The sequence below is a fragment of the Ipomoea triloba genome, chromosome 14 (assembly GCF_003576645.1).
Source record: "Ipomoea triloba cultivar NCNSP0323 chromosome 14, ASM357664v1".
In the NCBI taxonomy this organism is placed as follows: domain Eukaryota; kingdom Viridiplantae; phylum Streptophyta; class Magnoliopsida; order Solanales; family Convolvulaceae; genus Ipomoea; species Ipomoea triloba.
The window spans coordinates 20,607,568-20,621,785 of NC_044929.1; the positions used below are offsets into that span (position 1 = coordinate 20,607,568).

The 14,218-nt window shown below is 37.4% G+C and overlaps 2 protein-coding genes across 2 annotated transcripts; both read left to right on the plus strand.

Moving 5' to 3' along the window:
- Nucleotides 1-3,841: 3,841 nt before the first annotated feature.
- LOC116003594 (protein GRAVITROPIC IN THE LIGHT 1-like) lies at nucleotides 3,842-8,268 on the plus strand. The gene is made up of 4 exons (XM_031243492.1): nucleotides 3,842-3,993; nucleotides 5,095-5,238; nucleotides 5,563-6,191; nucleotides 7,299-8,268. Coding segments are annotated over exons 1-4 (1,560 nt in total). The 5' UTR covers nucleotides 3,842-3,991; the 3' UTR covers nucleotides 8,084-8,268.
- Nucleotides 8,269-9,962: 1,694 nt separating this feature from the next.
- LOC116005244 (transcription factor DIVARICATA-like) lies at nucleotides 9,963-12,649 on the plus strand. Its single transcript, XM_031245508.1, has 2 exons — nucleotides 9,963-11,126; nucleotides 11,796-12,649. The coding sequence occupies exons 1-2, from the start codon at nucleotides 10,708-10,710 to the stop codon at nucleotides 12,274-12,276; spliced, it is 900 nt and encodes a 299-aa protein (XP_031101368.1). The 5' UTR covers nucleotides 9,963-10,707; the 3' UTR covers nucleotides 12,277-12,649.
- Nucleotides 12,650-14,218: the final 1,569 nt, after the last annotated feature.

Consider the following 14,218-nt stretch of genomic DNA (forward strand, 5'->3'; position numbering starts at 1 on the left):
GGAATGAGGGGCACACGGGCTGGGAAAGCTAGATAAAGGGAACGAAGAAACAGATGATCAACGTAATTTTTAATTTGATAGGTGGGGATCTAACAGAGAAAACGATAGTGGGGAGCATTCAGATCGAGGGGATGTATATGGCCTATCTAGGGTCCGTAAATGAGTCGAGAGATCGAGGTGAAAAGGCCAAGGAGGGGAGCCGATATTGTCTACTAATGACTGCAAACACTAGGGTCTCTTGTTCACATGACCATCTGTCCTTCATTGCTTGTCTAGCTAGCCACAACACATGCATATATGCCTACCAGTTGCCCTTGCCCTAATCCAGGATCAATTAAGATGATGACTGATGAGGCACCTAAAACTTGAAATGGATGATACCAGAAGAGCCATGATGTTTTGTTGCTAAAGTTGTTTACTATATCTTAGGTTGTGCACATGGGCGGATAAACCCATAAAAGGGAATGATCCCACATCGGTTTTAGGGCCAAACAAGTGATATTCCATTTGTCTAGGTCATTCCGCAGTGCAAGGCTACACTACAAATGATACACAACAACAATGCAAAACTACCATTATATTCATTTATAATATATTGAACGTTATAAATCTTATGTTTAGCTTAGCTTCCTCAAAATTTCGCCATAAGTCCAACATCAGGTCAGAAAGATCAATCTCCACCGAAAACAATTTTATGAGTCTCTTATACCCAACTATTAACTAAGTTTATATATATATAGTAATTTTAACCTAACTTTCAATTCTCTATCACGTGAGTACTTAAAAATTGTCGGGTTGGTCAAACCATAAAGTGGTATATATTATTAAATAGTTAAGTGTGAACAAACACTAAACAAAGTATTTGTTAAACCCACCAAACACAACAGTCCAAGGACACCTTCATATGAATGATATATTATTATAAAAGGGTTTTGGGGCCTCCATTATATAGTTTGAGATGTAATGTTTGCCAGCTTTCACAAGATATCATAATACCTTATCTTGTGGGATGTGTTCTCCATGCAATGAAGAGAGGATGGGCATTTTAACACGTGTCGGATGACCCTTTATTGTGATTTTTTGGATGACCAAAAAAAAAAAAACATAGCCGCCTCCCTACTTAAAAGTGTGAACTGAATAAATCTTTTTCTTGCAAATTAAACAGGAGAGGTAAATCATACCAACAAGTATGTGGAGACAAGTAATTCTGCTCATATGTAATAGTTTGTAAACCACACAAAAGAAGTAAACTACACTAGAAAGACTCTGAGCGACGGGTTCGAGTGCTCAACCGAAAGGATGTTGACAAGAATTGAATTTGTACATTTTTTATACGAAAATCATGTTTCGCCCACCCAAACACTCATTTTGAAGCTCCCTTTATTGTGATTGCCCACAAAAAGTAAAATTTTCTCACCTTTAAGGAGTTTAATATAATAGTAGAAGGGTAAACCACGATATATAATTCAGTGGTTCATTAGATATGGGAGAGCACCATGTCTGGATTGTGATTGACATTACAAGTACTAGAATGGGATTAAATTAACAACATTAATGTCCACGAAATTATACATAATTAGTTGTTGGACGACATAGAGTAGTTATAAGTTACATATGAGGTCAACTTCTGTAATCCAACTGTTATGGTTGTCTGAAATCTCAGTGATGATTGAAGAACTGGAATTGCAAAATGCTAAACCTGTGTGAGATACCTAATTTAATTGTTTGCATTCAAAACTTTAAACAGGTCCATACAAATATTGTTATCATATTACATGGTCTGGATCCGTTTCAATCGGAACTACACCACATTATTCATGTTTCAGTGTTGATCGTGTTACTAGTGAATTATTATAAGAATATATACGTAGTAACGCGTGTATCGTAAGATAAAATAACCAATGATAGATTTTCTCAATTAAATTTTTATCATCCATCAAAATCTTGTAATGATTAAACCGAATGTATGTGGAGCTGTCTCTGTATAATTGTACCTTAGCTTCCATTAGTGCATGCATGGGAGTGGTACGTGTTTTGAGGGATAATGTTCATGGTAATTTTCTTGTTGTTCCTTTTTCACTTAGTAAATCTTGCATGCCAAGTTCTCATAGTCATTGAGTAAAATCTTATTTTTGTATAATAACTCGCAAATCACATATAAGAAATAAACAACACTAGAAAGACCTATGCGGCGGACTCAATCAATTAAGAGGATGTTGACAAGAATTGAACTCATGACATGCAAATTCCCTTTACTAAAAGATGTTTTTGCTCCCAAAAAATGCTTTGAAATAAGTTCTATATCATGAAAATTTTAAAACATGGTATACACTCTCAAATTAAAAGTTTATAACAACGCTTTTATTAATTAATCAATAACAACTTCACAATAATCCAATAGGGTAGCTCAAGTAGCAAGTGAGTTCTCTTTGTAGAGAAGAATTTTTGAAGAATCTGGGTTCAATTCTCACAAGTGACGATTCCCCTTGAGCCACCTCCCGGAGCGAACGCACCAAAAAAAATAACGAGTTCTAATTTTGTCTAACTAAATTCTTGCCATACTGGCAGCCTTAATTTTGTCTAACTAAATTCTTGCCATGCTGGCAGCCTTTTGTACGGATAAAATTGGGTTGCAAGCTTGCAACCCATATAATCAATACCAAAAAAAAAAAAGGGGGATAAATCCAGTCTTAGGTTATTCTTATCCATGAACTACTCTCTCACTTCCAAAAGTGGATCATACCCTCATATCATCAAATTTACAATTCTTTCACTATTTTCGTTATATATTAGCAAATCACTGTCAAAAGTGACTCCACTTTCACATCATAATATAATAAAATAATAAAAGAATAATTCTTTTTTTAAAAAAAGTACAAAAAGGCTACCGCATGCTGCCATGTGGCAATCGATTTTGTATTTTGCAAGCTAGCAATACACCTAAGCAAAATAAATAAATAAATAAATAATCACTTGTTTATCCACGTCACTTTGTAAATCCTATCCTTTTAGGGATGAGTTGGAGGTTAACCTTAGGCAAGATTTACTTTCCATAATATCAAGTGATTAGATACCTAATTGACTTATTTCTCAACTTTTTAAGTTCTGATCTCATGAATATTTAAACTTTAATTTCTTCATCATTACCAAACGCTATCGAATAGCCTCCATTAAGTTGGTTTTCTTTATTTGTTCATTTTTATGTCCTTTGAAAACATTTTTAATAAATCACGTTCTATTTTTGTTTAAAAAAGTTAGTTTGGTAAGCAAAATAATGATATGAAAGCTACATGTTTCAAACGTTAGTTTGAAAAAAAAAAAAAAAAGTGGTTATTTGATATTTTGATTATTAGCGAATAGTACGTTAATTTAGCTCCTTGCTATCAACCATACACAAATATCACTTCATGTTTTTACATTGTTGCTGAAATATAATGATCCTCCAATCTTTACCAAATTAATTAGTCTTTCGTCGGAGTTTCATGTTAATAGGTCCGTGTGCCAACGAACCATTTTGGCAACGACCGAGAGACCAAATTTAGTAATAATGTTGAACAACTAAGGATGAAATTTGTATTCATGTAATAGTAAAGAATCGGATAAAAATTAATCACCGAATTAACAAGTCATCAATAATTGAAAATTAAAAATTTGCTTTTTTCCTATTGGCATAATGATATATTATGGTAAATGGATTAATAATTTAGATAAAAATGGGTAATAAAATTGATGAAGAAATTAAAGTTTGAGGCCCCCCACCACAGCTAGTTGGCCTTAGAGCTTGAAAAAAAAAATCTATAAATACTGACTAGGGTTTTAGATCAGAGACAGGTTATGTCCATACCTTGCCTAATTCCAATTTGCATCCCTCTCTCTCTCTAGCTTTCTTCAGACACTCGTACAAACATTGTAAAGAGCAATCACATCTTCGATCAAAACCAATTGCCAAACATTTTGCTTCGATCATTTCGAGCAGCTGAGAGGTCAAGAAATGTAAGATCCAGCTAGGTTATGTTGCTTTTATCATATTGCCCGCACTTATTCTTCTTCTCTCTCTGTTTTTTTTTTTTTTTTTTTAAATTGAAATATGGGAAGAATAGTCCCGGAATGGGTGGCCAAGTGGATGAAGTATAATTTTCGTACTTAAATGATCACAAATTTGATTCTAGCTTACTAATACTTTTTTCGGTTGAGCCCATCACATACTGTTTTGCATGATATATCCAGTACTGCATGCACACCATCGAATAGTGTAACAATGGGTTTCCCTTGTCACTAATATATATATATATATATATATATATATATATATATAGTCACGCTAAATTATGATTGAACAGTAATTTTTTTAATAATTCATTTCGTTTTTTTGTCCATTCCCCTATTTATGTCCTTTACGTTTTAAACAAGAGGATTGTATTTTTAGTCACTGTACTAGCCTTACTTTTTTTTTCTTTTTTTTTTTTTTTTGGCAAATGTACTAGCCTTACTTAGTCCTCAAATTTTAAATAAGATTGCATTTTTAGCCTTCACCCTTCTAATAGTTTCCATAAGTGGCGAAGGCAGAAATGCAATCCTATTTGAAATTTGAGAACTACTATAGATACCACACAATGCTATTAAGGAAAAAAATCAATATATAACTTAAAAGGGAAATTTATAAGGTGTCAATCAGTATTGGTGTCTCTTGTATAGAAAACAATTACCAGCTATTATATACTTAATTATGTATTAGGTTCTATAGGGACAAGTGTTTACCGTAGTTGATACAATCCAAATAGCAATATATCAAATGGGGTAAAAATTAAACTCGAGGCATCTTAATTAGAGGAAGAAGTGAAGAACCCATATATCAACTAACATGACTAGCTCACAAGATGTTACATGCTAAGTGCTAACAACTACCCAGTAGCACATGCATGGCACTTAATTGGCATGTAGCTCTAACATATTTCATCCTTTTTATAAACTTGTTAATTAATGTTGTTTCCCTACCTTAAACAAATAGACTTCCTAATTAATAGTTAAAAAGTAATTAGAAGGTTGGAGTAAATGGTGAAAATATAATTGACTAATTATATATGTACTTAACAGGAGGAAGAGAATAAATAATGCAAGGAGCCAGCAGGAGGACATAGAAGTGCAGAAGCCATACTCCTCCATCCCTTTCTATACAGATCATCCTGCACTTCACAAGCAAACCAATATCTCCATGAGATCCCACAACCCTCACTACAGGTTTAATATAATATTACTCCCTCCATTTCATTTTATATGTCAGACCGATAAACATACCAGATCAAATAAAACAAATTCAAATATATGTATTAATACAAAGCATGCACCTCTTTAACAATCATAGTAAACATTAGGTTATTAGTTCATAACAAGTTAGCAACTCCGAAGATCGTGTTACAGATACTAAATTGATTAGTTTTATTTCATGAGTTATGATTATTTGACAAAATAATAATCAAAAGCGAGATTTACCTGTATACAATTTCGAGTAGTAATTGCTGGTTTCCGGAGAATTTGAGTTGGCTTTTGTTTGAAAAATTTCAGAGGCATAAAGAAAATGGCGAACAAGGTCTCGAATTTCTCTCATCTGATACAGAGATTCACTGGCTCTTGCTTGCTGCAGCCGTTCCAGATCGACGACATCTCCGTGAGCCGGGGCGGCGATGAGTCGGAGGAGGAGAAGGAGATGGGAGAGGAGCAAGATCATGAAGATCTGATGAGCGTATGGGAAGGCGAGAGCGGGGAGCCGAGGGCGGAGAGAGTGATCGAGATGGAGATGATAATGGGGGAAGTGTTCGACGCGGTGTTGGCGATGAAGGGCGCGTACGTTAGCCTCCAGGAGGCACACTGCCCTTGGGATCCGGAGAAGATGAGCGTGGCGGACATGGCGGTGGTGTCGGAGCTGCGGCGGCTTGCGGTGCTGAGGGAGAGGTTTTGGAGGAGTATCGGCGGCGGCGGCGGGGGAAGAGGGAGGTGGAGAGTCGGGGCGGCGACTTTGAGGGAAGTGGTGGCGCCGTACGAGGCGGCGGTGGATGATATGAGGAGAAAACTGAAAGCGAAAGAAGCGGAGATCGTTAATTTAAAGGACAAGTTCAAAACGGCGTCGTCTTATAGCAACAACGGAAAGAAGGGCAAGTCAAAACGAAAAGTCAATTGCACCACTCAAGCACAAGGTACAACTCTTCCACATTTAATAAAAATAATACTTGTGTGAGATTGTTTCACGAGTTTTTTGCATTTTTAGTCCCACGACTATAGTGACACTTGTAGGATTGGTCCACGATTTTCAAACTTTGTAATTTTGGTCCATGACTATTGTTTTTGTTGCAAAAATGGTCCTTCCGGCGCCGGAAAACAAAAACCGGCGGATTTTTCGGCAATTTTTCGCCGGAAAAAAAAATCGACATATTTTTCGTCAATTTCTCGCCGAAAAAAAATTCCACTTTCAAGTTAGATTAAAATTGACATTTCTAAACAATTAATTTAAGTTAAAACAAATTCATTTCTAAAAACATACGTAGTCAATTTAATTATTTTTTATTTTGGTAAACTAATTCATTTCTAAAAGCATACGTAGCCAAGTTAATCTTAGTAAAATTAAATACAAATTCAAAATTATTTTTACTTTTTCGTTTAAATTTAAATTATATTTACTTTTTAGCCAATTAAGTACAAATTCAAAACTATTAATACAAATTCAAGATCAACAAAAAATAATATTATTAAGATTAAATTTAAACTAAAAAGTAAAAATAATATTTGAATAATTTTGCCCAGTAGTAACATCTACCTAGAAAGGGAAATTTTTTAGAAATGTCAATTTTGAATAAAAAGTAAACTAAATAAATTTTTTAGAAATGTCAATTTTAATTCTACTTGAAAGGGGAAATTTTTTTCCGGCGAGAAATTGATGGAAAATATGTCAAACTATTTTTTCTTTCCGGCAAAAAATTGCTGGAAAATTCGCCGGTTTTTATTTACCGGCACCGGAAGGACCATTTTTGCAACAAAAACAATAGTCATTGACCAAAATTGCTAAGTTTGAAAGTCGTGGACCAATTCTGCAAGTGCCACTATAGTCGTGGGACTAAAAATGCAAAAAACTCTTGTTTCACTGATCTCAATTTGTGAGATGGGTTCAATTCTTAATTAATGAGTAGGATCTCTGATCACATTAATTAAAAATTGGACCCGTCTCACACAATTTTTCATAATAATTAATATTTCTTTAGGGGCATTTTTGTCATTTCACGTACTAAAGATAAATTCGCCTATGACAGTGACGATGTCGCCGGCGCCGGAGCTTTTCGAAGCGGCAATGAGCTTAGTAAAACAAGCTTCAAAATCCTTCACGGCCTCACTCCTCTCACTGATGCGCTCAGCCCACTGGGACATCGCGGCCGCCGTGAGATCCATCGAAGCCGGTCATTCCACCGCCGCCGTCGCCACGGCGGCGGACTCAGTAATCGGAATCAACCACGCAAAATTCGCGCTGGAATCCTACGTGAACTGCAAGATGTTCCAAGGCTTCGACAACGAGACATTCTACATGGACAGCCGCTACGCCTCGCTCCTCCACCCGGAGCAGCACCGCCGCGACTGCTTCGCCCAATACCGCGACCTGAAAGCCCTAGACCCGGTCGAGCTTCTGGGGATTCTGCCCACCTGCAGTTTCGGGAACTTCTGCCTCAAGAAATTCCTCACGATGGTGCACCCCAAGATGGAGGAGTCTCTGTTCGGCGACATGGAGCAGCGCCGCCACGTGCTGGCCGGAAAACACCCCAGGACGCAGTTCTACGGCGAGTTCTTGTGGGTGGCCAAGGCCGTGTGGCTGCTGCATTTGCTGGCGTTCTCGCTCGACCCGCCGCCTAGCCATTTCGAGGCGATTCGAGGATCCAAGTTTCACTCGCAGTACATGGAGAGCGTGGCCAAGTGTTCGAATGGAATCGGCGGGAGAATGGGGATGGGGCTCGTCGTTGGGTTTCCGGTGACCCCCGGGTTTAAGCTCGCTAATGGGTCGGTTATTAAGGCTAGAGTTTATTTGGTCCCTGCAAATGGGCTTTGAATTTTGGGTTTTGGGCTTCTAGATGTTGGACTGTGTGGATTAGACATTAGAGAATCAAGTTTGCCAACTATCATCCAATAAAATTCAAAACTATCCTGAGCACAGCTCAACTGATCAATCAACTTAAAATAATTTCATAATTTTTATTTATAATGGTGAGATGCAAGTCATCAGGTTTGGGTTAATAATACGGAAAAACCTTTGTTTTTCTTCGATCAGCAGAAGAACCTGACTTTTTATTATATTAGTACGTAAAGCGCTATCTAGCACCCAACCTATACAAAGGTTAATTAAAATTGCCCGTGTCGCGCGCTCAATCTAGCAATCTTGGACAACTCTTTTGTAATGCTTATAGGCCAGTTGGGACACATTTCACTTACTTCCTCCACCAGTCTCCCTAACAAGATCAATAGGCTAATTTAAGGAAGTTGATGTGACTTAGTTGGAAGAAACTTTAATTATTAACTATGTGATTAGGGGTTCAAATCTCATTTTAAGCTCGCACGAGCAACTCAATTGGTTACAAAGGTGAAGTTTGGGAAAAGAGACTAGGGATCAAATTCGGGGCATGGGCACATTTTGGGAGAAGATTAATAGGCTAATTTTAATTTTGTTTTTTTACTTTTTTTTTTTTTACCTATAAACTTTATTATATTGATTAACAAATCAATATATAATCAATGTAACAATAACATAACTTCAAAGTGTAACACTTGCGTGAGACCTTCTCACGGGTCTCAACCCGTGTGACGGATCAGATTTTTATTTAATGAATCGGACCTTTGACCTCATTAATTAAATATCTAACCGTTTCACGGATTTGAGACCCGTGAGATAATCTCACACAAGTTTTTGCCAACTTCAAATATTCATGTTATGAAATGAAATAAAGATTTAAAAATATGGTGAATGGCCACAAACTTTGGGGGGAGGGGGAATAAAGTGTAATGATGAGTGGTTAGCTACTTTAAAACCTTATTAAGAAAACAAGTCAAAGGCTAATCATAATTAGGGGCAGATTGACCAAATTAATCATGATGTGTTCACGATGATTGGTAGGGGACTATAGCCCGTTGACAGCAACATGAGTCATGGAATAGAATCCCATTATTATTATATTGCTAATTACACAAATGTCACTAACATAAATAGTCTCAAATACTACAAAACACACTTAGTGGTGTAGCAAAAACACTTAAGCCCCCATTGACTAATGGTCATTTGTTTTGTGGCATTGGGGTCCACCCTAGCTACCTCTAATTCAGACTCAATATATACATATTTCATTGTATTAATCATTTTTGTCTTTTGAGTCTTACAAATATTAAAATATACTCCCACTGCTTTAATATGATTGGTGTAATAATATTAGCCCCTACTTACATAATTATATGGATTTTGATTATAGATTAGTATTGTGGATATAGCTTGTATTTAGAGAAGACCATCAATACAAATGAAATTGGATACTTGTGCCACGAAAGAGGTACTTGATCGAGTGATTGGAATATGATTTTCGTATTTAAAATCATGTGTTCAATTATTGTCAACATTCTCTCGGTCAAGCCCATCACACCAGTGTAATTTATGAATTATTACACATAAACGAGATTTAATTTACTCAATGTATCTTATCAGGTACCAGTTGCAAGTTTTCTCGTCACCAAAAAATCCTATCATAGCCGCCAACTCATACTTCTCCTTAAACAAATACAACCAAAACAAACAAAACAAAATAAAATAAATAAATGGGACTTGTTTAAATTTTATTATAATTATTATTTGTTTTTTAATTAGAAAATAAAATAAAATAGAAAGACTACAATGAGTGAGTAATATAATAAGTGAACTTTTTTGCTATCAGTTTGTAGTATCACCATTCACCAAAACTCCATTCTCAACCAATCACAACTCACCAGTCACCACCATCTTCAGCCCAGCCCTCTGTTTTACAGCTCCCTCCCTGTCTCTCTCCAAAGATTTTTCTTCACAGAAAGTGAATAATAATTCCAGAGATTCATTGCTTGGAGCTCTCTGCTTTCTTTATTGCTCCCAATCTGGCCATCTTTTTCTTCTTGCTTTCTGGCCTTTTGTTTTTCTTTTTATCATACATCAAGGGGGAAAAGGTAGTAATTGTAGCAAACTTTCCCACTTTTCTCTCTACAAAACCCCAGCCTCAAGCTTCTCAGAAACTCACAGTTTTGTTTCAGCTGTCTTCTGTTACAAAATTCTGGAAAGTTCTATTTTTTTGTTTGGGGGGGGGGTGGTTTATCCTTTTTTAATTCTGGGATTTTGGTCGTTTCAAACAAATCTTAGTGTAAATTTCTTGTATTTGGATTCTGTAATCAGTTGTTTTCAAGATTTTTTTTATTTGATTTGGAAAAGGTGGTCTTTTTTAGATTCCTCATTGAAGGGGGTGGATAGAATTAAAAAGAAAAAGAAAGAAATGGGTAAAATATTCTGATTCTCCTCTCCAAATGCTTCTTGATTAAACACTGATATTGCCATTGTGGAACCTCCATCTCTCTTTCTTCACTGCTATCAACAATGGAAAATCTCTGATTCTTTCTTCTTTTTTTGTTAATCTGTGAAATTTGGGTTTTTTTTTTTTTTCTTTTTTCTTGATGAAGTGGGAGATGGGGATTCTGTCACCGGATTCATCTTATCTGTCAAGCTCAAGCTGGTTTCATGAAGGAACAAAATGGAGTCCGGCAGAGAACAAGGCGTTTGAGAAGGCTCTTGCTTTGTACGACAAGGACACGCCGGACCGGTGGGAGAGGGTGGCGGAGATGGTGCCCGGAAAGACGGTGGGGGATGTTATCCGGCAGTACAAGGAATTGGAAGATGATGTTACCAGCATAGAGGCTGGTCTCATGGATTTGATTCCCATTCCTGATTATACCACTTCTTCACCTTTTACATTGGAATGGGGTGGTGCCCACCGCCCGGCTTTTGTCGCCGGAGGAGGGAAGAGACCGCCGGCGAACCGGGCCCCGGAGCATGAACGGAAGAAGGGTGTTCCATGGACTGAAGAAGAACACAAGTGAGTTATAAACAGACATTAAAGTTCCTTCCTTTAACTTTTGATAGCAATTCTTGATCATGTCTTTTGGACTAACATTTGAGTGGTGCGGAAACCCACGGTCACTGCCCAAAGGGTACGTATTGAGTAACGAGCTGTGGCCCGGAACTCAAGGCAAATCAGTCTAGATTGTCAGCTAACGGCCTCAAACGAAGAAGGCCAATAGGTAAATCCATCCAAGGGTGTGTATTGAGTAACGAGCAATGGTCCGGACCTCAAGGAGGTAAATCAGTCTAGATTGTCAGCTGACGGCCTCAAACAAAAAAGGCCAATAGGTAAATCCGCTCGAGGGTGTGTATTGAGTAACGAGTAGTGGCCCGGACCTCAAGGAGGTAAATCAATCTAGGTTGTCCATAGCTGACTAATTTGGCTGGGGTTGCCAACCTTTTGGACTAACATTTATGTATGTACATTGAACAACCTAGTTATAATCAAATAATATGTCACATTCATTAAACTTGTGTATAAGTTGACAAGGAGTAATAGTTTTGAATGTAAGATACTAGAGGAAATGCATCTGAATACTAGGTTTTAGGTATTGTTGTTTATGATGTGGTTTAGTACTGATCTGATGCAGATCTGCAGTCATGGAATTGATCACAAGGTTTTTGAATGATTTTGTTGTGGCAGGTTGTTTCTGATGGGGCTAAAGAAGCATGGGAAAGGGGATTGGAGGAACATTTCGCGAAATTTCGTGATTACAAGAACCCCAACACAAGTAGCCAGCCATGCCCAGAAGTTCTTCATCAGGCAGAATTCAGGAGGGAAGGACAAGAGAAGAGCTAGCATTCATGACATAACCACAGTGAGCATTGATGAGCACCAGATGGCTTCACCCGACACCAAGAAGCGCTGCGATGATTCCCCGGATCAGGCAGGCGTGGCGCTATCCCAGCCACAGCAGCAGCCTGATTCTGGTGTGCACAAAAGGCCCTTTTCGTGGAATCATCAGGGAAACATTGGGATGGCTATAAGTGGATTCAGCTCAGCGTCGCCTGGGAATTTGTTCGCGTATGCGTTTGGGCCTCAAACGATTCACGAATCCATCTTTGGGTCTCAAACTATGGCTTTCCCAATACAGTCAGCTGCACAGCAATACCCTTTTGCTTGAAATGGGATTTCTGCTAGAAAACCAGAGCTGAATTGAACAAGAAATGGTTTTATGAAGTTTACAACCATCTTAGTCTTCTGCTTTTGTTATTTGTTTTTTTGTTTTTTTACTGTCACTTTCCTATTTGCCCTGTGAATATGTTGTTTTGTTGCCTTTTGGTTTAGTCTTCAGTAAGGATGTGTTTGTTTGTAGGAAGTGCAGACCATATGGAAATGCCATATTGAAAATGAAACATCTCACTGGGGGGGTACTGTTTTTGTGTACTTTGAGAAGACACTATTGGATGTAATGTTAGTGGGCACCTTATGGTTCTCAACAAAGCTTTTTGCAAATGATATAATTAACTGGTTCAGGGCTAAAGAGCCACCCACAATTTGCCTGTCACTATCCTTTACTCTTTTTGTATATTCACCAAGCCCTCTTAGATCAGGAATTTTTATGGCATTCACTAGATTCAACAACATCAACCTTGATAACACCCCATCATAAGCATCGCGGTATGCGAAACGCTAAGAATTGAATCTGTAACCTCACAAAGACACTGTCATCTATCGGCTTGCCCTTGGCCATATCCACCGTCAAACGGGTAGACAACCTATGCAATTTCGCTTAGATCTAAATGCTAGCTTTGGGGGCAACTGGGCAACGCTAAGCCAAGTTATGTTGTTGACTACAACCACAATTAACCTTCTTGGTTTGAGCCGATCAGCAATGGGATAAGTTACTTTACCTCCATGTTATTTTTTGCCAGCTAGGATCACAATACGTGGTTTACCTAGTGCAGTGTAGCGATTGCAGGTGCAATTTTACTTAGATCCGAATACTAGTTGTTTAGCTGATCACGAAACGTAAGTATAATTCCTTCATAATACACACTTTAACCGACGTGGAGTTTATAAAGTAACACACAACTAACACGATATCACAGTCAAAAGTTATGGAACATTGTCACACCTAAGATCAAAACAAGCAAGTAATTGATGGAGCTAGCAACAAAATTAGCAAGGGAATTGAATGATTGAGTTGTGAGTGTTAATGATGGTAAGGAAAGCAGTATATTTATTGGCACTACTTTTGGAGGATATATATTACTGTTTGGAATTCCGGTACAAGTCTTCCACTTTAGCCAACAACACCCTTTTTCACTTTATTATTAAGCAACTTGTTGGAAGTACTTGTCTTTGAACCAATGGCAATGGGGGAGAAGCAATTTGATGCTTTAGTACAAATTGGCCTCGTCACAAACCACTCCTTTCCTGCACCTCCACACCACCAAACTCTCAATTATACAAAATTGTATATTATTGTTTAAATCTAACTCATTGACACAATATCAAACATGTTTCAAGCTGACAAAACTTATACTATTTATACAATGTTCATAGGTATCATATTTTGTCGTTGATTATACATTAAGGGAGCATTTAGTTAAGGCAATATAAGATTACATAGGTAATGTAAGTTAGTAGTATTATATTACCTTGTTTAGTTCAAGTTATGAGATTATCTGCTAATGTTATATTACTATGTGATCGGAATGTTTCAAGTAAACGTGATTACCTCTACTTTCTTAGTTAATCTAAAATTGTCTTGAAATATTCTAATTTTGTCCTTATTAACTAGTCCTTAAATAATAGGGATAAACTACAAATAAGCCATCGTGCTATTTGGGAACAAGCAATTAGGTCATCGAACTCGAATAACCCCCAAATAAGCCACCGAACTCAGAAAAATAAAGCAATTAAGCCACTAAAACCGGAAAAAAGAGCAATTAACTTATTTTTAAAATTTTCGGCGACAATTTCCAGCACCGACGACCGGGGTCGTCGGTCGTCGCCAGTGCTTGGAGAAGGCGACCAGAAATGGTCGCCCTCGTCGGATATGGCAACCGGTGACAGAAATTGTCGTTGGAAATTTTAAAAATGAGTTAATTGCTCTCTTA

Excerpts from the sequence above, each read along its gene's own strand:
- LOC116003594 (XM_031243492.1), top strand. Across the intron at positions 5,239-5,562 it reads TCCCACAACCCTCACTACAG|AGGCATAAAGAAAATGGCGA; the intron begins GTTTAATATAAT and ends GAAAAATTTCAG. Across the intron at positions 6,192-7,298 it reads TTGCACCACTCAAGCACAAG|TGACGATGTCGCCGGCGCCG; the intron begins GTACAACTCTTC and ends CGCCTATGACAG.
- LOC116005244 (XM_031245508.1), top strand. The coding sequence starts at position 10,708 with ATGAAGTGGGAGATGGGGATTCTGTCACCGGATTCATCTTATCTGTCA. Across the intron at positions 11,127-11,795 it reads TGGACTGAAGAAGAACACAA|GTTGTTTCTGATGGGGCTAA; the intron begins GTGAGTTATAAA and ends TTGTTGTGGCAG.